Source organism: Ixodes scapularis, unplaced genomic scaffold (genome assembly GCF_016920785.2).
Source record: "Ixodes scapularis isolate PalLabHiFi unplaced genomic scaffold, ASM1692078v2 PGA_scaffold12__126_contigs__length_90152505, whole genome shotgun sequence".
NCBI lineage: Eukaryota > Metazoa > Arthropoda > Arachnida > Ixodida > Ixodidae > Ixodes > Ixodes scapularis.
Window position 1 is genome coordinate 16,462,568 of NW_024609838.1, and position 23,462 is coordinate 16,486,029.

General features: G+C 47.5%; 2 protein-coding genes across 2 annotated transcripts in view; both read left to right on the forward strand.

Moving 5' to 3' along the window:
- LOC121047064 (phospholipid-transporting ATPase ABCA3-like) overlaps positions 1–1,800 on the forward strand; it is a 38,830-nt gene extending 37,030 nt beyond the window's left edge. The window contains exons 9-10 of the mRNA XM_040501938.1: positions 1,446–1,729; positions 1,794–1,800. Coding sequence (XP_040357872.1) covers positions 1,446–1,729; positions 1,794–1,800 — 291 coding nt within the window. The remainder of the gene's footprint in view (positions 1–1,445; positions 1,730–1,793) is intronic.
- A 3,491-nt stretch (positions 1,801–5,291) lies between these two features.
- On the forward strand, positions 5,292–23,279 carry LOC8026244 (ATP-binding cassette sub-family A member 2). The gene is made up of 11 exons (XM_042289331.1): positions 5,292–5,298; positions 5,450–5,564; positions 7,356–7,641; positions 10,231–10,381; positions 13,381–13,638; positions 14,708–14,934; positions 16,131–16,457; positions 17,483–17,664; positions 19,551–19,724; positions 20,645–20,867; positions 23,035–23,279. Exons 1-11 carry the CDS (start codon positions 5,292–5,294, stop codon positions 23,221–23,223), a joined length of 2,139 nt encoding a protein of 712 aa, XP_042145265.1. The 3' UTR covers positions 23,224–23,279.
- The last annotated feature ends 183 nt before the right edge of the window (positions 23,280–23,462 follow it).

The window sequence follows — 23,462 nt, forward strand, 5'->3', positions numbered from 1 at the left end:
CCTTCTAAAAAAGAGTTGATTTACTCGTGTTCGATGACGTTCAGCAGGTTTCTAATTAGAACCACATGTCTATTTTCACTACTTCAGAAGTTACTTAACAAAACTTAATAAATTCGCCAACTGATCGTTACGACTAGCCCCCTATATTATATCCCTTTGGCCGTATAACTCACCTGGACAAACGGCATAAGTGTAACTCTCGCGGCTTTTTATGAAACATCTGTAGAGCTTAAAAAAACGTCGGTATGTTAGGTTTTCTCCAAACACCACCGAATGTCAGGAATAGCTTCTTGGTATATATTTTCTAGCAGATTAAAGCAACAAAGAAATGGCTGATCTTGTTAAGCGACTTTAGCGGGAAAAAAACCCCAAGCGGGATCAAACCTCGTTTTCCAATATAATATAGGTAAAAGGTGCCCCACGAGACAGGCTTCGTTTGGAACTGGTGACACTCCTTGGCGAAGTAGGCTTAGTGGAAGTACGCAACACGCTGGCAGCCTCGCTTTCCCCGGGATTCCAGCGACGTCTCTGTATGGCCCTCGCTATCATCGCCACACCAAAGGTAAGAAGACTAAACCCTAGAACTCGACGACTCTACTTGTGCTTGAAAAGAACATGGTGTCGCGGCTGAAAGCCACTTAAAAAGAGAAAACGGTAAAGCACTACTTCCTTCCCCTCCCCTGCCCCCCCCCCCCCCCCCCCCCCGTTCTCTCTGAGACAGTGTAACCTCATTCAGCAGCATCAGAAGCAATCCTCATAGACCGTTTTCAAAACCACTTCAAGGAACAATTGTGGTCGCCATTTTTGGGGCACGAAGCGTGCGATTACCGTAGATACGAGCATTCGCCAAGCGCTGACGTCACACTCGTTTTCAAAACGAGCTGCGCTGAGCACTCCGAACGTTATCGAAGCTTTCGTGTCTAACACAGGTTCAGACTACGTGCCCAAACAATGTCGGACGAGAATATATAACGCAGCAGAGACCAGATGGCGCGCAGTTCTGAAAGGGTCTATTGCCTAGACATGCTCCGTATGTGTTAGTTACTGCGGTTCCTCGAGCCTCAGGTTCAACGTGGGCCTCTGGAAGTTCATTTGCTTACAAATTCCTTGCACTGCTTTGTGTTGTTACCAGGAATCAGAGTGGCATGAAGACAAAGGTGTTCGTAGTTACGGAGTTCTAAAGCCAGAGTTACACCAGAGCGACAAACATAAAACAGGAAACACCGAGAGGCCCCAAACACATGCAACATGCACGCGAAGGAACCTTTGACAGGCTTGCGGTCTCTTTCGGGGCCGGTGAAGTGAGCACGAGTGATTGCAAGCCTGCCAAAGATACCCTCGCGTGCATGCTGCACGTGTTTCAAGCCTGTCGGTGTAGGTAGTTTTTGTTTGTCTCTCTAGGGGGTGGAGACTCGGGCATAAAAAGGAATGGCCTCTACGCGCAGCTTGTCGTTCTCGACGAGCCCACAGCCAACATGGATCCGGACGCCCGGCGCGAGATGTGGGAATTGCTGCTCAAGGTCCGACGGCAAAGCGCCGTCCTTATCACCACTCAGCATATGGACGAGGCAGATGTCCTGGGCGACCGCATCGCCATCATGGCCAACGGCCGCATCCGGTGCATGGGCTCCCCAGCCTTCCTCAAGCAGCGCTTCGGCACGGGTTATCACATGCAAGTGAACAAGGCGGCCTTTTGTAACGTGTCCGTCATCGAGTCCCTGCTCCGCAAGTACGCGCCCCGGGCACGTCTGCAGAGCGACTCGGACAACGAGGCCGTGTTTGTGCTGGGGCAGATCGTGACCACCAGGCACACCATCGCCATGTTCAGAGACCTAGAGCAGGGGAAGGACAAGTTGGGTATCGAGTCTCTGGGGCTGACTGTGACCACGCTTGAGGATGTGCTTATGCGCGTGGGAGAGGAGCATCACTTCCGCCGCCATCACATGCACTCAGACTTCGACGACGAGAACGAGTTCATCGAGGCCAGAGGTAAAAGCCTTTGTTCATATCCTGCCTTCTAGCAAACTAACATATAGGAAGCAAATCGAATCGTTACATATTGTGCCAGAGGCCTATATTTTTTTTTTCGTTCCCTATATTTGCACATTTAATCCCTCTTGTCTTCATCAACCAATACAAAAAAGAACATATGCAGACAAGACAGGCGGGGTCATTTCCGTGTTGAAACATAACCCTGCATGAAGACGGAATCGTACCCTGACAATTGTGCATTGTAAACCCGGGACTGGGGATTCGGACAAGGGACAAACACAGAAACGACACGAACGAAGTCTCAATATGTTGTTGTTGTTGTTGTTGTTTTCGCAGATACACCAGTAAGGTGTATACGTTTTTAGAAATATTTAAACCTATGGTTCTGCCCTGTTTAGATACTGCAGTACAGTGGTCATCAAGCCAACAGCTGGCTTGACTCTCATTGGTGATAACTTTGCCGTGGGCGAGGCTATCGAGCAATCTGATTTCTTTTTTATGAGAAATAAAATATATTTATAGTAATAACAAAGTTTCAATCCAGACGTGTGCTCTGCGACTGACACTATCGCACTCCCCTGAAACAATACAGGCCTGCATGGTGATTTGCAGCAGTTCAAGTTGTTGAAGAGGTGTTCTATAAAACCAAATCAAAATATGTCGGTTCTAAAGAAGAAGAAAAAAAAGGCACGTTTCAGGTGTTTTTGTCGTTGTTACTTATATATGAGACTTTTAGCAAACAGTTACCACGTTCTGCGTACCGCACTGCCAGATCCTTTGAAGCATGCCTTTAAGTTGGCGCCCCGCGGTCTCGGTGGCGCGCGCTTAAAAGCATGCTTCAAAGGCTCCGGTTGTGCGTTACGCAGAACGCGGTAACGGTTTGCTAAAAGTCCTTATTGTGACATTGCCGTCGGCACTCCTCCCGAAGAAAAAAATGACAATTTATTTGGTTGTCCGCTTGAAACCAAGTCTTCTACTCGTTTGTTGAGTACAGCCGAGGAGGGTACAAAGGGCGAATTACCCAAAAAATTGCGAGGACGCATTCTAAAATAGCGTTGCCATTAAAGAAACCAAACCAAAAAAAAACGTTGAGATGGACCATTAGGTTTTACTCGAGAGCTCACGAAAATATATTGGCGATTTTTATCACGTTTTGGAACCCTCTTTCACTGCTTCTTCTTTAGACCGCCAGGCGCTGTGAATATGCGATTCCCCCGAGAAATCTGGCGAAAAAACCTGCACCACAGTTTTCTGCCCTAGCCGTTAGGTGCCGCCAATTTCGCTAGGGTTGACATTGCTTTCGTCGGCTTCCCGAAGAGTCCGTAGTCAACGTGATGGCAGACAACATTTCCTCGGAGCCGGGCCTGGTCCAGCGCATCCGAGCGCTCCTCGCCAAGCGGGCCATCTGCACGTGGCGGCAGTGGAGGCTTCCGCTCTTCAGCTGGCTGCTGCCGCCGTTGCTTCTCTTCTCGCTTTTTTATCTCGAGGAAGTGACGCTCCGGGGAAGCGGCCACGCCAAGGGCGGCAGGGGAGACGAGCTGTACTACCGCTTCCACGATGTCCTCGGCTCCGGAAAGGTGCGGCTGGAGCTGCGCTTTCTTTATTATTATTATTTTAAAGCGAAAGTTTGATGGGCGATACTCTGCAAGGATTTCATCCCCCCTTGGCTTGTCGTCGCCGCGCGCGCCAAGAATTAAACAACTGGAAAAAACCTTCTTCTCTCTCCTCTTGCTGCGAAAAGAAGGAACCAGTTTGATAAAACACCTTCGACTGGGCATGAAAGAACTTTAACAACCAGAAGTAGAGGACACAGGAAAAGAAATCAGTCAGACAACGTCGAGACGTCGTATATTGATTTCTTTTACTGTATCTTCTACTTTTGGCAGTTTTAAGTTTTTTTTCACACCGGTCCCAGGTGTTTTAACACAATGGTAAACTTGCACTAGCTCGCCTGCATCCTTATCGTGTTTTCGTGAAGAGAGGGAAGTCGGGATTTCTCATCCACTGTGCCGGGCCAAGCGAGCGAAAAGGGCAGCCGTGGCGTTCCGCCCAGAATTGCGCAACGAAGGGAGAATCACCGTGTCGTCTGCATGAAAGACTTGTTTTCAAACATGACTCGCGTTGTGAGAAATCCCACTCGAAGTATCCGGTTATTATGCGTAATATTGGATGGTTTTAGAGACTTCCACCGCGAGCTTACCCACTTACTTCAGGGGCCACTGGTGGCAGTCGTCAGTAGTATCTACGACGTCAATCACGACGGATATGAGAATTAACCACGACGCGACTCCGCCGTCACTACATTCCACCCGCATTGTGCGACCGTGCTACAGTTATGGCTTGCCTTTCTTTGCACATTGTGGGCAAAAAATACGACTTTTTTTATTGATGCATACTGCTGGTCTCTTGTGAAACCGTATCAAAAGAGGAGATATAAACAAAATTACATGGCATATTGTGCCCTATTGCGACGAAGCGCTACAAAAGTCAGTAAAAGTCAATACAAAAATCAGTCAATGCCAAACCCGAATATCAAATCTTTCATGACGTATTAGTAACGTCTGCAGATTCTAAGAGGTTGAAAATAAACATTTAAAAATACGGGTATTTGGTATTCGATACTTCAATAAACCTTTGATCTCATTATACATCTTGCGAAGAAACTTTGGTCTTAATAAAATACTACCGAACGGCCCTCGCCACTCAGTTTACTTACCGCATTACTTCTTGCACCGCGCACATGTTCATAAGAGATTTCTGGACAGATTCAATCTCGTACCAAAATTAGATGCCGTAACGTTTCTTATTCGAAGTGCTCCCCACCGCATTCTTGAAAACTCTACCAAAGTTCTGGGAGCGAACGAGTCGTGCTGTAATAGCAGCTAGCTGAATTTGAAATCAAAAAGTAATCCATCCGTGCTTGTTTTGTTTTTTTTGAACATAGCTAAAATTGGTGATCTGCCGACTACCCCAACGAAATGTGAATTTTAATGATGACTGATAAGCGAATTATACTTTACGACCTTATGCACTGATTTAATATTTTTTTAAGTCAACCCTGCGGTATATAAATGGTAATTAAAAGTTTCAGCATAGCGTCACCAGATTCTACTTTAAGAAACAGTATTGCTGTCGGGAGCTCGCGCTTTGACTTTGAAGTATGGCCTTGAGCACGCCTTGACTGCAGTAGTTTGTGGCAGACCTATACAAGAAAACCTTAATACAGCTATAGAGTGAGATGGGATCATACTGACGCTTATTACATGACTGCAGACTGTACGTATTGGCATTTCGTAGAAATGACAGGTAAGCGCTGCACATCGTTTCATGTGTTTTCGATAACTCTGATTGAGACTCCTTGCACCCTGGCTGCAGGGTTTTGTCCAGCACGAGACGCAGTCTGCATTTGTGGAGAAGTACCTCGGGCCCGTCCTCGTCGAACAAAGCTTTAAGACAGACGACATTCCGGCGGACTACAATATTGCGCAATACTTGCTCGGCATCGCTCAGCACTCTCTGCGTCACTACATCTTCGACATTCACGCCGGGTTCCAGATGACCAAGCAAAAAGGGTGGGTGTCCGCCCGCCAAAGTTCTAAGGGCGTATTTCCACTGATCGAGAGGTCCAACGTAGTACGTGTTTCCTGCTGAACGTGCGGCGGATCGGGGCTTTGTCTCCATGCCTAGCCGCACTGCAGTCACCGTCGCAAATGAGGCTGACGTCTTAGGAATGCCGAATCACGAAGCAAGAACCGTGCTTTTTAAAAAAAAGATAAGATACAAGCAAGGTAGATTACACCTGAAATGAAATGCTCGTGTGTTTCGCGATTGTTAGAACTCTAGAAATTGCAGTAACTAATTTACTGATGTTGATCATTTGCATCTGGCGTCCAGGCAACAGAAACAAAATTCAGACGTCGCATGCCCACATAGTCACATCAAGGTGTCCATAAAATACGTGACCGTGACCGTGTAGTTGAACGCTCTCTCATTCTAGGTTTACCCACGCTCGCCCTAGAGTAAAGCTTGGTTCAGACAGTTGCATTTGACTGCGATGTGGCTGCGAGAAACCAGGACATCCCTGCTGCTTATATGGCGTGCCAAGATGATTCCTTGAATTGGATTCCACGCTTCATACGAAGCACAGATGTGCCAGTGACTCGCTTTCGGTTCTCGACGCAACGCAGTCAAACGCACTCCAACGCAAGTGTCTGAACAGGCCTTAACAGTATATGCTACGCTTGCGGAACAGAGCATCGCAATGGTGCTCCCGGCCACGTTGTATCCAAGGCCGCACTGCGGGAGCGGCCGTGGCTTTCGCAGGAGACCCGGAGGAGCGGATGGCGTGGCTGTGAGACTGTATGCTGCGGCGTGCGACACAGAGAAGATATGGTGCGGCGACACGCTGCGCGTGCGCCGTCGTCCAGTCATTTGTCTCCTGTTTCTCTCGTCGCCGTCGGTAGAACGTAGTAGCCGACGAAAATGTCGTCCGTTCGCAAGTTGCAGTTTCGCGTTGTTGTCTCGTCCGAGGTGCCTGGACGTGCCGGTCGCGTATCACTCCGCGAGTGCCGCAGACGCGAGCCAAGCGATCGTCCTCCGTGTCGCCTGCTTCCCAGACTTTGGAGACATGTTTTCAGAGATCGCTCGCGTTATAAAAAAAACCGAGTATACACTACCTATTGGCTTCACATAATGTTCAACGATCAAGGTACCTTTCAGCGTGTTCGATTGTAGGGCAGGATGCTTTTTCACAAACACAAGGCGACAAACAGGCTCCACCGCTTCTCCTTCAATAAGGAATTGGCGGCGCAAGAAAAACGATCGCGATATTCTGAACCTGCAAGCAGAGCCCGTACAGTTACTCTAGCTCGTCCATGCTTGCCGCACCGCGGTCGCCCGTTTAATGCCTCTCTCGCTCACGCCTCCTTGCCCCACCGTTGACCCCCCTTCCAACTTCCTCACCGGACTCCCCAAACGTGCTCAATCCATGACACGCGTTCGTAAGGAACAAGCACCTCATTGAGCAGTGCGAAAACCAATCCCAACGCGCAATGCTGCTGTGTGCCTTTGCAGTAGTTCCTAAACAGCTTTCAAGCCTACGTGTCACGTGATATGACGTCACGTCCCGGAGGCGTGCACGGGCCCTGATTGGATGCGAGTGCCGCGTCAGTGTTCGCGTGGAACTCGTTCCCTATCATATCCCACGCGAACGCTGACGCGGCACACGTATCCAATCAGCGCCAGTGCAGGCCTCCGGGACGTGACCTCATGTCGCGTGACACACAGGTTTGAAAGCTGTCTAAGAGGTGCTGGCCTTTACACATGAATCGTACATACAACTACGAATTTCCGCGCATGCGCAGGACACTACTCTGGTACAACGGCGAAGGCCCCCACGCGGGACTTTTGGCGCTCAGCGCGTTCAACACAGCGCGGCTGCGCAACCTAACCCAGAACCCGACAGCGACCATGGTGTTCAGCGTCAAGGCCCACCCGTCCGTCAAGAGAGACGAAAACGAACTCGTGAAACAGCAGAACACGTACCGCGAGGTCATGCCCAAGGTGTTGCGCTCCATCTTCTTTCCCATGGTGTCCAGCCTCATGTGCAGTAACTTCGTCATCTATCCCGTCATAGAGAGGGTGACTCAGGTAACCTTCGTGGCTCTGTCTCCCCCGTATTTTCCCCAGCATCACCTAGATAAAGAGGCAAGAGTGGTAGATTTGCTTCGTCACTCACTGGAAGCTAGCCCAGGTCCAATGTGTAAGATGCACATCAGTGTGGACACCGCACGCGTCGCAGCTGCCAGATAAAGTCCCCCTCCTCGCCTCGGTTGCAAACGGCGACACTAAGTGGCTCTTTGATATGCGACTAATGTCAGCCTGTCGCGGGCCTGGTTTCCCATGCTTCTCGGTTGGAGACACGCTTGTTTTTTCAGTCGTTTCTGGGGGCGTGACGTCATGTAGCACTTGACACTTGCGCTACTCGTGTTGCTCAGGCAGTGCGTCGTCAATTATCATAGTTTCGTGCACCAACTGCGGCAACATTTTTTTTTTTTTTTAACGCGTTGAAGCGGAAAGGTTTCTGGCACGGTGGTCGAGCCAGCGTCCGTCATGGTCAAAGCAGGCGCTCTGATCTGAAAGAGCGCGCGCAAGGGTATAATAAAAATGACTTTTTTTTTTTTTTTTTTTTTTTTTTTTTTTTCAGTCGCGTCGCTTGGTATATAGGCGGAGGCGCTGTCGGTTGAGGCTGCTCCGGTGCGCGGCAATAGGACTATTTCTGGTCGATCGCGTCGCAGCGTTCACCAGCTGTGTGTCCTCACGTACTAGTGTTTTGTGAACCCAGTTTTTCGCACCGCAAAAATAAACTAGACATAGCGGAGAGCTCAAACTCCGTCAGAACGTAGCCCCAGCCGTTCAAGCAAGATGCCAATGTTTCAGCACCAACCGTCATCTTATTCGAAGGTTATAAGCAATTTTCTCAAACATTTGAATGGAAAAATGGCGGCCTACGGAGCTCTGGGACATATGAAGCTCTATGGGGACAAAAACCGGAATCAGGCGAAAATGGGCCCCGTTTTTCCACTGAAAATTTCAGAAAACCACATCAACTTTTGAATAAGAAAACGGTTAGTGCTAAAACGTCGGCATCATTTTTTTTTTTTTTTTTTTTTTTGAAAGGCTGGGGGCCTGGGGCTACGTTTTGACGAATTTTGAGCTCTCCACGAGGTCTTTTTTTATTTTCGTGGTGCGAAAAACACGGTTTAAATTTCCTTCAGACGCGCCCCATATATGTCAGACCATGTGCACATTGAACACAAGTTCAACGTCAGCGTTCGCCTAGTGGGGCTCGTGTTCAATCAGTAAGGATACGAGCCCCAGCCGAGCAACACTGATGTCCCATGTCTGTCCTTTTGGTTTCTACGCGAGGCGGGGCAAGCTACCGCCCGCTATAGACAATACAGCCGTTATCGTTCATCTATCCAATCATTCAACCTCTCGGAGGGAGACTACCGCGAAGGCCATCTTATCAAGGAGGTGTTGATTTTACACTTTTCAGGCTCAGATTTTTATGTTTTTGTTTAAGTATCAACCTCCCAGATATCCATGATTTTCCAGATTATTCAGGTTGCGATCTTTCCTTTTCGTGCGTTTACAGATGAAACTGAAAGAAAAAAAAATAGAGCTCCCGTAATCACCTCAGCAGACGAACACGGGATCTCGGTTTAAGCCTTGATGCTGCCGTAAAATGCCGCATCATAGTCGTTTTGCCAGAAATTGTCAATTTTGGTTAAGGCAGTGACCGAACACGAGCTCCAATTCGAATGCCGTGAACGCCAAGCCAAGGGCACATTTGAGGCTTGAGTCAAATCCATGAACTTCATCGGGTTGCAGTGTTTTAATGCCTCTCTGAAACTACGGCTGACCTGTGGTCCCGCAGTGAAGTCATCATGAGTTACCACTTCTCACACCTAGGTTTGCATGCTTTTGGAGGGAGAAACGGAAGTAAGTAGTACGGCCCTATTCATCGGATTTATTAATGACAAGGCACTTGTAGCCTTTTAAAGTAGCCAATGGCAACAACGGACTTCTGCACTTGTAGCCCGTTAAAATCAAGTAAAGATTAAGAATGCGCCAGAGGTTTCTCACAGAATTACCCTCATTACCGCCAGCCATCGTTTCTCCGCGATACACAAATAGTCCTCTACCGAGATTATTGCGTAATCATTAAGGACCCAGCCATTTTGAAAATGTCACGCCGACGTCACAGCTGGTGCATTTTCTGGTTCTTTCGCGGAGCGATTCATCACATGGTTGGCACATTGTGGTGTTTAGTCGGCGCATTTTTAACATTATATGTAGTCAGTAACAGTGTTCAATTGTGATAGAGTTCGTAGTTTCATTAGAACATATATTGTAAACTTGACATGGGATCTCAACAGTTTGCAAGGCTACACTTTCTCGTGATTAGCACACAACTAAGCAGACCTATGAACCTATTAAGCGACTGATTAATTAAAACTATGCTGATATCTTCTATTTTTGTATCTTAAAATATGGTAATATTGCGTGTAGCTCAACTTGCTCCATCAGACAGCAGATTGAGTTTTAGGTCAAGGACCAAGATATTCTCGCGATGGCAGTTGATAATAAATATTCTTGCAGCTTACGCTGGAATAGTGCTTTCTTCAATACGCTCGAATGAAACGGATAAAAATAGGCGTTTTTTCTTGTGAACAGGTGAAGCACCTGCACTTTATGAATGGCGTGAGCAGCTTGTTGTACTGGTCGGCCAACTTCTTCTGGGACTTCATGTTCTACCTGGGCACGGCGCTCTTTGTACTGCCTCCCCTGCTCTCACAGCTCAACTACCTCGTGGGCATCGACACTCGTGAGCATTTTATCAACGGATAACTACGGGACGATGCATTTGGGGAGATTTGTTAGTTTTGCATATTTAGGAGGGGGTAGAATAAAACTGGGTTGCGGACCCTTTTATTAGCCACGAGGTATTTCTATGGTTGCTATGTTTGTCAATTTTTGATGGCCAGTGACAATTTCGATGGTGTGTGTAAAAAGCCACGCCGGACGCTTGTAGCAGTCGCGTCCTTAAACCAACACCGGCAAAGTCGACAGCCTGACACTCCTTCTATTTCCATTAATGAAAGTATAAGCCACCATACTCAACACGTCCAAGTGAGCGTTTTGCCAATCATGTAAGGACGACCACAAAGACGATTTTTGTGGCACACGTTGCCAGTAATCGAGAATGGCACCCATGTCCTTTGATTGTCCCACTTCTAGCGCGAGCTATGCCCTTGGAAACCCTTTGCCGAAGCACGGCAGAAGGCAAGGAGCACGTGCAGGAGGCCGGGCATTTAAAAGGGGCCCCTGCTGTTCTTATCCTGTTAATAATTACGGTATTTTTTACAAGTATTTAATACAACGATGGAAGTGCATTCTGCCAATAGCATCCTGAGCGATTAAGTGTAAAATTGAAATGTATTTTAAAATGACCAGGTACATTCGACGAAGAGGTAATCTTGCGAAAATAAACGGAAAGTAAAAATTAAATATAAGATGGTGGAAGACAGGACGAGGTTTTTTTTTGTTTGTTTGTTTGTTTTCTAGCTCGCAACATAAACATGTTTGTGCTAACAGTTACAACGATGTCTCGGTTCTACCTTCGCCATTTTTGTTACTTTCGGTTTCTTCTTGTGGATAGATATCAGTATAATTCTTGCGAAAAAAAAATGCTTTCCTTCGCCAATATAAAAGAAAAAATACATTGTAGAAGCTTCGTAGTGGTAATCGACATATATCACTAGACGACTTAGTGTCTTCATGCTTATAAGCTAAGAGGCTAAGCTGCAGGTATACCTGCAGCTTAGCCTCTTAGTTTTATGTCTAAACAAACGACAGCGACAAGCCTCCAACTCATGCAGCATGCTCGCAATGGTACCTTTGGCAGGCGTTTAGTCCTTCGGTGCTCGTGAAGTAAGCACAAGTGATTGCGAGCCTGCCAAAGATATGATCGCGTGCATGATGCTCGTGCTTGAACATAGCCTCCTTTATTCTACAAAGCCTGTCAAATCGCGAAAGACTGTGGTTTGAGGGATTGCCGCTGTCGCTTGTTTCTGTTTGTCGCTGTAGTGGGACTCGGGCATTGGGGCTCCCTGGAAGTTAGAGTGCGATTAATCTGGAGCTTTAGAAACAAGGTAGGAAATATGTTCCCTCGTTATTCCCACATGCTTGTGTGTTTCTTTCTGCAGAGGCCATTATTCTTCTCAACCTGCTGCACGGATTCGCCGTCCTTCCAGGCATCTACATCACGTCCTTCTTCTTTGACAACCCCATCCAGGGCTACTCGACCCTCGCCATCACCGCCTTCATTTTGTGTACGCTCAAATATCTACGTCACATCGTTCGAATCCTACTATATTTTAATTACTCACTTTTTTGTTAACTTCTACGTCCAGTGACGCATTAAACGGTTCAGCAAAGCTGATGTCACTTATACTGGTGCAGTGATGCCTCCCTTAATTGATCAAGTATGGTCTAAATTGAACCTGATCAGCATGCTTATGCTCCAATTATGTAATTTAGATTTATAGCGGTGTAGACGGGGGCGCGTTTGCATTTTTTATTCGACAACGCTGTTTTTTTGATAAAGTATTATAAGAGAAAGCAATTAGTGCTGCGAATAACGTTGACTGTTCCAAATAAATTCAATCCCTTTGGGCAACTTTCTTATGATTGTTATGGTATTAAACAAGACTATCTGTCCGCCCAGTACTACTAATAGTTTTTCGTTTAAAGGCCGACGTACACTTCGCGCTTTCCACTTTGGCCCGCTTCCTTCTTTCCTACATCCTCTCCACTTTTTACCTTGCCCCAACTTGGCTCCCCTCGCAGCTTAGGAGAGGGGAGCGCTAAGAGGATTATCTTCCCTGCAGAAAACCGGGGATGTACGTCGGCCTTTAATGCTTTTCATACTTTTTACATAACGCTACGGTGCTACGGTATGTTATGCATTTTAGCCTAATGTAGCGCCACATCCTAGTACCATTGAAACTTACTAGAGTATGTTAACAATTAAAAGAATACAAAAAAAAAACGAACACAACTTTGACGGGGGCCCTGTCTACATATTATATTACCAGACATTACCACTGTTAAATAATACTTTCACAAGGATGGAATAAACAAGAAACGGAATGAGCACAGACGGGGCCGAATCTTCCATATCCACGGTTCGAAACATTAGAGAAGATGCGTCCGTGTCCTACCTTCTGGCCTTCTCTGCCCACAAACAACCCTCCATCCGACACCGTGACCCTGCTGTGGACACCAGCCCACACAGGCGTAGGCGCTAATGAGATGGTGCACGATCGTCCTCGCGAACTTATCGACCGAGCCGCCGTTTCAACTGCGCCTACATGCGATGCTCCTGTAGGCAAGCCTACCTCCCTCCTGCAGTACAGGGATATTACCCTACAGTACCGCCTCCTCCGCCGCCAATACCCTCCCCCGCACCCCCACCTCTCCCAAGAAGCAGCACACATGCTGCGCCTCTTACAAACACACACTTTCCCCTACCGAACACAACTAATACAAACTCACCCACACCTCTTTACCACCCCCGCCTGTCCTGCCCTGCGGGGTACTCGACACTCACTACCATTCCCTTTGCGAATGCCCCGCCAGACCCATACCCCCCTCTTCCCTGCCCTCACCTCTGGGAGCGGATGTTGCGCTACCCGGAGGAGTCAGCCCAAGTCCTGACCACCTCCCGGGCCCTGGCGATCGCGGCGGCCCTCTGGGCCTTCACCACCCCCAATACCTGATCCCGGAAGAATAATAAAGTTTCCTCCTCCTCCTCGATCCCAGCGTTCCTGGGCTGCCTGGGAACGGTGTTCGTAGAACACTTCGCGTACACCATCAACGCTCCTCTGGTCATGGTGGTACTCGAAGTGATGCTGCAGGCGATGCTGCTCGTGCCTTCCTTCTCCTACTCCCGGGGCATGACCAAGATTCTGGAGCTGAGCAGCGAGAACAAGATCTGCCGCACGGGCGGCGTGAACCTCGAGCGCGTCTGCCACACGCACGCCATCGACTTCAAGTTATCACTCAAACTATGCTGCGAAGGTGAGAGACCCGGCTCGCACAATCCTTCTTTTTTAGATTCGGGTTAACGTTAATGTTGCGGCTCATACAAGATTTGTACAGTATCGCTGCTTGTTCCACAAGAAAGAAGGTTATTGAAGTCACTAGGAAAGCCAATTATCTTTATAAGTACTGTCAGGGATCGTTGCGAAAACATATAGAGGGTGCTTTGCCCGGCTTGTTTGCCACGCAACACGATGTTTAGCCCCCCCCCCCCCCCCCCCCCCGCCCCCCAAAAAAAACAAAACAAGACCTCTCCCAAGACTACTCAGGGTAACCGAAACATGTGAACAACCTCGACTACCTTCACGTCGCATCACGTCAGGGTGACGCCAACTTAGCAATCGGTCCGGTACCTGACATCGAACGTTCTTATGGAACACACGGCCCAGCCGAACACCAACACAGCGTTTGTGTCCGATCTGCGTCTGCGTTCGATCTCACTCTAACGATGTAAGCATATTCTAGTACACGGGTTTTCATAATTTTAGGTGCTGTGAGAATCAGCCGCACTATCTCGTGAAGGGACACAAGAGTGAGACGCACACTCGTTTTCGTTGGTTTACATGTTTCTCTTTTGCTCGTGTGCCTCGGTGTATCAGTGAACTGACGACACTCGTGCGGTCTAGCACGGGGGACATGTGGGAAAAGATGACATTGATGGGCGTGCAAGAAAGGAAGTTTGGGCTCAGGCAGTACGGAAGATAACTCGATTGTAATTTTCTTCTCTCGGCCGAGTCTTGTCTCCTCTTTTCGATTAAAGATCATCTGCTGCCTTCGGCCTCGGGTACCGGCGCATGTCCCTAGTGAAATAACCAATCATGACTGGTGCCTCTGCACTTCACGTCATCTATACGTCGTTCGAACTCACGTTTTGAACGCGATAGCTGCGTCGGCATGAACTCGTGTTCAATCGGTCCAGCGTCCCCAACCGAGCGCTGCGACAGAAACAAGTAATTTAAGCGTATTTCCCACACAGCTTTAAAGTAAATCGCTAGGTGCGTAAATGTTTCATCTCAGTGTTTGCTCTCTCCCCTCCAAACCTCCGCAGTGCCCAAAGGCCAGCATCCCGAGGACGCCACGATCCAGGCCCTGTCGGTGCACCCGTACTCGGCCTTCTACGAGGCGACCACGTTGGCCGTCGAGGGACTCGTCCTCTTCCTCGTGCTCATGTTCGTCGAGTCCCGCTGGGCGTTCCGCGTAGAGAGACTGCTCAGCGCGCCCCAAGAAAACGTCCGAGCCACCGCAACGCCAAAGTTGATCGCCTCCCCCACCAAGGTGATCCATCTACCTGCAATGAGAGGAGATGCTGATGGAAATAAATCCTTGAAAACCGTGGTCGCACTCCTGATACGTCAGACAAAAGACCCTCTGCCGAGATTGTGTAAGGAGTGATTCTCCCTTCGTGAACGGTCACACACAAACTGCGTGCAGACATGTTCGACGCATGTGTTGATTAAAACATGTTTGAGGCGTGTCTACGGATGATTTTATTATCATGTCTGGTGCGAGCACCGATTTATTTTTGTATTATGTATAAGCAGTGCGACTACCCTTACATCTTACAAAACTATAGAATGTGTTGTTTTGTGCGAGTATGCTAGTACATATTGAACTTCTGTCAGTACGCTTGCGTAGAGGTCGTCACGTCCAGATATATTTATTTATATTTTCGTCAAACCTTACGGGCTCGTTGAGAATTTTGTGTAAAAGGGGCGAGACATATAAACATATATAGATATAAAGAAACCCAATAAATAATAATACACAAAACTGCAGTACAGGTGTCACTCACTTTGCACAAAAAAAAATAAGTTGAATTGTGATTACATGATTGGATGTATCACGAGAATGACAAAAATATAACATAATAAACGAAGTATGTGTAATTAGGAAAGAAACACGGTAGATTTGACAGATCAAGATACGTTTTTCACTGAATAGTTTAGTGTCAGTAATGGTGGCTATGAACTCGGGAAAGTTGTTCCTGTGCGGATACGGTACAACTGAATCAATGAATTCGTTTGTTGAACCAGTGATATGTTGAAACCTTTTGCTGTTTATGGTGCGATGGGGTGATCTATAGGGCGGGTTAAAAAAAGAAATGTTTGTATAACAATGGTTGTAATAGAACTTATGTAGTATGCACATGAGAGAGACGGTGCGACGCACTTCAAGCAAAGGTAACGAGCACTGACGTTTGAGGGGAGAAACACTCGCGTTAAAGAAATAGGTTGCTGCTAAGAAGCGTGCTGCGCGATTCCGACCTGATTCGATGCGAGCGGTTAGGTGTTTCTGATGCATGGGGCTCCAGGTAGCTAATGAAAATTCTAATTTGGGGCGGACATATGCCGTTTCATGATTCAATGCCGTTTCATTACCATTTTAATAATTCTCGAGGCAAAGAAAACCTAAAAACCTTAGTGACTCCTTGACTGCGTAGACACTCGTTCAAACATTTACACCATTTACAGGTGATGCTTGAGGACTCCGATGCCGTGCGAGAAAACGCCTTGGTCGACACCCTGAGCGGGTCTGTTGGTCGAGACGCCAGACCGCTCGGGCCAGACCAGAGACCCGCCATGGTTGTGAGCCGCCTGACGAAGGCGTACGGCTGGTGGCAGAAGAAGCCCGTGCTTCAGGGCCTCAGCTTCGTCCTGCGGACCGGGGAGTGTTTCGGCCTGCTGGGCGTCAACGGGGCCGGAAAGACGACCACCTTCAGGATCCTCACGGGCGACGTCTTGCCCGCCGACGGAGACGTCTTCCTCGACGGCTTTTCGATCGTTCGGCAGACCAGACTCGTGAGCGCCTTGGGAAAACTTGCTTAGACTCCTGAACCAACGCAGTGTGTATGCTCTTTTTCACCTTATGATGTACCGCAGGAAACGCTACAAGCGCGAGCTCCTTGCTGTGGGGCACATCTCGGCGGCACAAGCTCTCGTGACTTAAGAGCAGCTGTCAACGCTATGAGCTCGCGCTTCTAGCCTTCGCTAAGGTGAAACGAAGTATAGTTAGTGACATGGTAAAGATCTGTTCACACATACATCGCAGCGCTATAGACGCTTTCAGGCAGCTGTGCATGGGCGCCGCCATAACCGACCTTCAGTTTTTGTTTCCTCTTATTCCGTTCGATCCACTTCATCATTACCACAGCAGGAAAGCTAATTGCCATTTCAGATTCTACCGTGTCCTTCTCCCCAGCATAGGCCCTTGTGGAGACTCGTCAACGCCCGCTTCAGTCGCTCGACATCTCGGTAAGACAAGAGAAGGTCGGCTATGGCGGCTGAATTTGGCGCGCGCTGAAAGCGTCTATACGCCCACCGCCGACTTCGCGCTAAGCACGTGCTGACGAAAGCGTTCACTAGATTTGTATCGTACTGCCAAAACTGTCGCTCATGGCAGACGATGAGTGGCTGCAGACACGTAAATAGCGCTGTATCAGCGCTGCACTGCACGTGGGAACCGGCCTGAAGAGTGCAAAACAAGCTCCTCACAAAATCCCCCCACTTCTCCACTTGATCAGATTGAACGCTTGAGAAAATGTGAGGACGGACTCATCTCATCTCCAGCGTTCGCTCCACTAAATGTGGATAGTGTAGAGCTTTGAGGGAAGAGCTTATCCTAAACTTTTGAGCTGTCACCAACTATAACATAAGCAAACGCAAGTCTGTGAACGGTCCTTTACTCGATTGTTTATTCGACTTAAATACTTAGGTGCCCTGAGTGTCTACGGATAAATGGTTCTGGGCTTTGCTTGGGTGGCACGTTCGAAACACTGCTAATTTACGAGGCGCTGCTCAAAAGCTGAGAGCGCCTGTCTGCGTAGGTCCAAGCTCACTTGGGTTACTGCCCGCAACGGGACGGCCTCGTGGACGAGCTGACGGGCACAGAGACGCTGATTCTTCACTCGCGGTTGAAGGGCGTCGCCAACGACGCTGACTACCTGGAAGTGCTGTTCGAGATCTTTGACCTGGCAGACATCGCCGGCAACCTGGTGGGCACTTACAGGTAAAAAACGCAAATAGAAGCTGCGGTTAGGCGGCACCTCCAACGGAGATGTCGCGAACGAATTGTGATGGAAGTCCTGTAAAAATGGCGAAAAATAATTTTGGTGCTTCATCATGTTGATGAGTAGAACACATACACGGAGGAGGCTCGTCTCACGTGTGTTGCTTTCCATGTACCACTCTCATTTTCGTAGACAAAAATTCGCTAATGAGAAGTTGTCTTCTTTGAAGATCAAAGACACATGGTTAAGTTTAATTCAAGTATATATATATACCTCACGCTGCATGTTCAAGACGGTTAAGTGGACAAACTCGCACCAAAACAGTTCGTACTTACAAACTTCAAATAGAAAAATTTTATATGACGGATAATGACTGCGAAACTACTGCCCACCGAGGCTTGGATCATAAACAAGAATCTCTTAATTCCAACAGTCCATCGCTCAATTCTTAACTGAATCGGGCCCCAAAGTGACATTTTTCATAGTGCATTTTATCTAATGATAGATTTTGCTCCCTTCTTTTTTGTTAAACGACGAGAAATTAGATTTTTTTTTATTTGTGGCTATTTGTTTTTCCAAATTGTTTTTGTTAATCCCTGTAATGGTCCTCAACAGTGGTATGACAATATTTCTAAGCAAGTACATAAATAAACTTCGACTTATGGTCCTAGGATCGAGAAGGACGCCAGAAAAATAATGACTTGGAAAAGTTTAACTTTCTGCAGAAACACATTTTCGCCGAAAAGTAAAAACAAAACTTTTTTTTTATAAAAAAAATCTAATTTGCTCATGCACGACTTTCGGACATGACATCAAACTTGTGCGTGAGGCATCAGAAGCAATCAGTTAACTGGAGATCAGTTTTTGGAAGTTGTTTTCATTATCTTCTTGACTATTTGTCAGAGTGCTCAGCCATGTCATTTCATTACTTGTCGATGCAACTAATCTGCAAGCAGTCTTCGTTACTTCAGAGAAAATTCTAGATAGCTTTTTCTTCTCCGGTTGCATTTACATGAGATTTCTGTTTTTCTTTTCAAATTAGTTTTATCCGATTCAGACGAACGAGAAGATAATGAAGTCTAGTTTGAACAACAACAAACATCAGTAGGGACTTCTCCCAGCTCACGCTGAATATTTATAAAAGGTACAAAATAAAATGACGGATACAAATCACATGTCATAGTAAGGTCATTGAAAAAGCAATGCCTTTACGATACAGGTTAGTCTTGTAACTATACGACGCATGGAACGCGTGTCCGACGGGTGTGCTTAGAATCTTATGCTGAGAGCAAGTCGTCTGCTTCCGGAGCAGGAGTTGCTGTGACGTCAGAACGACGCCGAGCCCTGATTGGCTTTGACTGAAATGGTACAGTGGGTAGAGCTCGATGCTAGATGCCTCTAGGTCTGCCCACTATATTTTTTTTTAATCGGCCAATAAGAGCTCAGCGTCATTCTGACGTCACCGTAACTCCTGTGCAGGAAGCAGACGATCTGCTCTCCGCATTCCGTCCATGCATCGGAAGCAGCCCCAAAGTGACAACAAATTACGTCACAAAGGCTGCAGTGTCACGCTGTCGGATGCGATTATCACGGCGGTTGGGCGTCAAAGTTATAGAAAAAAGAACGCGACGGCTGCTGTCGTCGCGCCGTCGTCAACTCCTAGCCCTCGAAGCTTCCGTGTAAAGCTTGAGGGACACATGCAGCAAAACTAGCGTCTGCCACATCTACTACCCCTGCTGTGACACCGCCATGACACTTCTGTGGCGTCGTTAGGCAAAAATGGAGGGACAACTTTTTAGGTCGCGGTAAACACGAAGCTCAAGACAAGTTGTGAGACGCGTTACAGGCGCCGTATACCAAGCGCCGAGTTCCTCGGCCTTTGCAGCGCCGGCAACAAGCGCAAGCTGTCGCTCTGCCTGGCCATGGTCGGCATGCCCAGGGTGCTACTGCTAGACGAGCCCTACGCAGGCATCGGCACGACGGCGCGCAAGAGGGTCATCAACTACATAACCGCCCTGCAGAGAACGGCCAAGATGTCCATCGTGCTTACCTCGCACAGGTACACAGTACAGTGGGTAAAGCTGCCTAGGTGGCAGTTTTTGTTTTTTTTTGTCGAAATTTGATTTTGTTTGGGAATTTAGGTCCTTAAAGATCCCAAAGGTGCCAAGGTAGAAACAAACTTGAAAGCCTTTGGTCGGAAAGTGGGTATCGTGGCTCTAATACTCCAAACAAGTGGCGGACTTCACTACTGGCAGTTTGGCTGTCATCTGGCCTCTTTGGGCCAAAGTCATTAAACACGTGCCAGAGATAGGCTTCACTTCTGGTTTCCCGGTTTTCATGTGGCTACTTCTGGCCTAAATTGAGAAACAAGTGCCAAATTTAGGCTTGGATGCAGGCTCAATAGAATACCCCTCACTGCAGCCGATCTAAGCAGTTTCGTTTTCACCTAAGAAAAAAAAAAAAAAAAAAAAAAAAAAAGCCACTCGGCAGGAGCGGAGCGACCGCTCTTTCATTTCCCCAGCAATCACTAGGCATGTGGAGCGACTCTGCTTTCCGAGCAGCCGTGTCACCGCATCGATGCCATATATAAACATCCTAGAATCAGTCCAAGTCATTACTAAGGCAATTGACTCGGTCGTTCGCCTTAAGGCCGGTTCAGACACTTGCGTTTGAGTGCGTTTGACTGCGTTGCGTCGAGTACGGAAAGCGAGTCACCGGCACATCTGTGCTTCGTATGAAGCGTGGAATCCAATCCAAGGAATCATCATGGCACGCGAAATAAGCAGCAGGGATGTCATGGTTTCCCGCTGCCGCAACGCAGTCAAACGCAGTCAAACGCAACTGTCTGAACCAGGCTTCAGTCCTTGTCAAGTCAAATCTTTTGTGTCTTTTTGCCCCTGCAGCCTACATCAACGCTTGATGTGAAATGAAGTACTGATTGATTGATTGATTGATTGATTGATTCGGTGCGCGCTGCAGCCTGACGGACGTGGAGTTCCTGTGCAACCGGATAGCCATCCTGGGGAGCGGCAGGCTGCAGTGCCTGGGCTCGCTGCCGCACCTGAAGCAGAAGTTTGGCAAGGGTGTCACCATCACCGTCAAGACGTACCCGGACAAGAAGCAGGACTTCGTGTACCAGAAGGACGTGGTGACGGCCGTCAAGATGAACTTCCCCAAGGCTCAGTTGGCGCACAGTTACGAGGTACGAGCCCTACAGCGGCAATCTCGGTCGTCACTTTTTAAAAAAACTCTGGGAAAGAAAAAGAAATGTTTTTCTTATCAGTCTGTTTGGAACACGCGCGTCAGAAAAAAAAAACATTTACGCGAGAAAATAATTTTTTAGAGCAATAATGACGGCGCGAGACGCGATTTGATCGGCAGTTGCCTTTTCACTTTTTTTTTTTTTTTTTTTCTGTCGGCATTTTGGACGCGTGGGGAGAGGTGGATCGGCTTCGCCTTCACGACCGAGATGGTCATTCCGGAATGAACCGTGACGTCATGGACTTCGCGCGCAGGATTTCAAATAAATCTCTCGCCGTCAATATCGCTCTAACTTTTTTTCCCGCATAAAATTCATTTTCTGACACGCCCGTCCCGACAAGAATGTAAAAAAAAAAAAAAAACACTTTTTGGGGGGTTTTTAAAGGTCGTTTTTTTTTTTCAGAGTATCTGTAGACGCTGGATTACGTGCGAGACCGAAAGCTTCGCTGTGGTCGGCTTGCCAGAATTGACCACAATTGTCTGACTGTCAACTTTGATGCTTACAAGCGACAATTTCGATTGTGTGTGTAAAAACCACGGTGTAGCGAGAAGTTATCGCGTCATTAAAGGGGTCATGAAACGATTTTAACGCGAAACGTTCTTTGGCTAGTTGTCGTGAATTTCGTGGAGCCGGATTAAATTTCCCCGCTAGATTTAGCGGGAAAATTGACTTCAGGTGACCTGAACGCCAGATCAATTTCTCCGCTAATTTTAGCGGGGAAAATGATGTCACATGACTACATGTCACGTGATTATAGTTACTCCGGATTTCGTGAGGCGGGACTAAGAAGAGTCGTATTAAGTTTCCCTGCTAGATTTACTGGGAAAATTCACGTCACATGACCTCCACACCGATTATGTTTACCCGCTAAATTTAGCGGGCGAAGCTATGTCTCCTGACGTCATGTCACGTGACCATTACACAAATTAAGTTTCCCAGCTAAATTTAGCGGAAACATTGGCGTCAAGTGACCTACACACAAATTGATCATACCCGCTAGATTTAGCGGGAAAATTGACGTCAGATGGCTTCGCCCCTAGATTTAGAGGGGAAATTGACGTTACGTGGCCTACACATCAATTTAGTTTCGCCGTTCAATTTAGCGGGGAAATAAACGTCATGTGACCTACACACCAATTCAGCTTCCCCGCCAAATTTAGCGGGAAATTTACATTACGTTACACCCATTGCATATCGCTGCAGCCAGGAGGTGCAGCTCTCGCTAAGCGTTTTTGAGAACGATTCACGTATCCATCGAAATTGCCTAGCAATTCGCCATACATCTTTGCTACAGTCGCTATATACTACCTAGAATAAGTCACTAACGTTAATAACTGAATAAACTTATATCAATTTTTCTTCCTAGGCCATGGCACTCTCCAAAAAAGATTTTAAAAATAAGAGCATTGTTCATTTCCTCAACGCGGAGCTAGAGGAAGCGGCCACGTTGCCTGTTGCCTATCCTATGCTGCCAACGTTCGTCATAGCCACGCGCTAGTGTTGGCAAAGTAGAAAACGCGGGCTGAGCTCCAGGCATTGTAAGAGTTCGGCTGTTCATCAACGCAGTGGTTGAACACGAGCCACTGCCTGAGTGTCCGCCAAGGCATTGATTGTTACGAGCCGAAGTCGAGTGCACACGCAGTTCTCGTGCCCAATCCATGGAACGCGCTCGACTATCCTACGGCGGGTGGTTTGGATCCCGCAATAACGTCATCGGGCTTTGCGAAGGCAAGACTGAAAGAAATAGTCCCCTTTTGACAAAGAAGCTTCTGAGTCAGCGGCGTTCTTGGCGAGTATATACTTGGGCCAGACTAGGACCAGTGCGGCTCTGCAGATTCATGAACATTTCAAACCGATATCGCTTCGTGCCCCCTTTAATTCAGCACCGTCGAAGTTGTCAGTCTGAAATACCTTTTATTTTCATTAATGTAAGCAGAATTCAGCATACTTAGGACGCGTTTGGCTAATCGTAGGAGACCGAGTCCAGCGACGCCTTTGGTCGCGAACGTCGGCAATAGCCAAAAGTGTCCACGAGAGTATACATCGGAAGGAATAGGAGAACAGTCTATTGGTGCCTTTTTCGGCTAATTTAACTTTCTGATACCAGGGCCTGTTGGAGTTTCGCATGACCCAAGTGAGCATGCTGTGGAGCGAGATGTTCACTCTTATGGGCAAGATCAAAAGGAAGTTCAAGTTGCAGGACTTCTTCATCACGGACACATCGCTGGAGCACATCTACCGGAGCTTCACACGCAACGAGACAAGCATGGCAGCGGCTCTGGCAGAGGTCCGGTAGACCAGCGAGACCTTCTGAACGTCTGGAGGCCTTGCCATTTATTAAAGCCTAATATTAATAACGATAGATAATATTAGAGAAAGCGTGGTCTTATCCACGGGACAGGATGTGAGAATAACTATTTTAGCTTGAAGCCTTTATTTTGCTCTAAGACTTTCTCCTTTCCCAAGTTTGGTTTGTGTTTACCAATTAAATACATATGAAACTAAATACGACTATTTCCGACTGAACAAGAATTA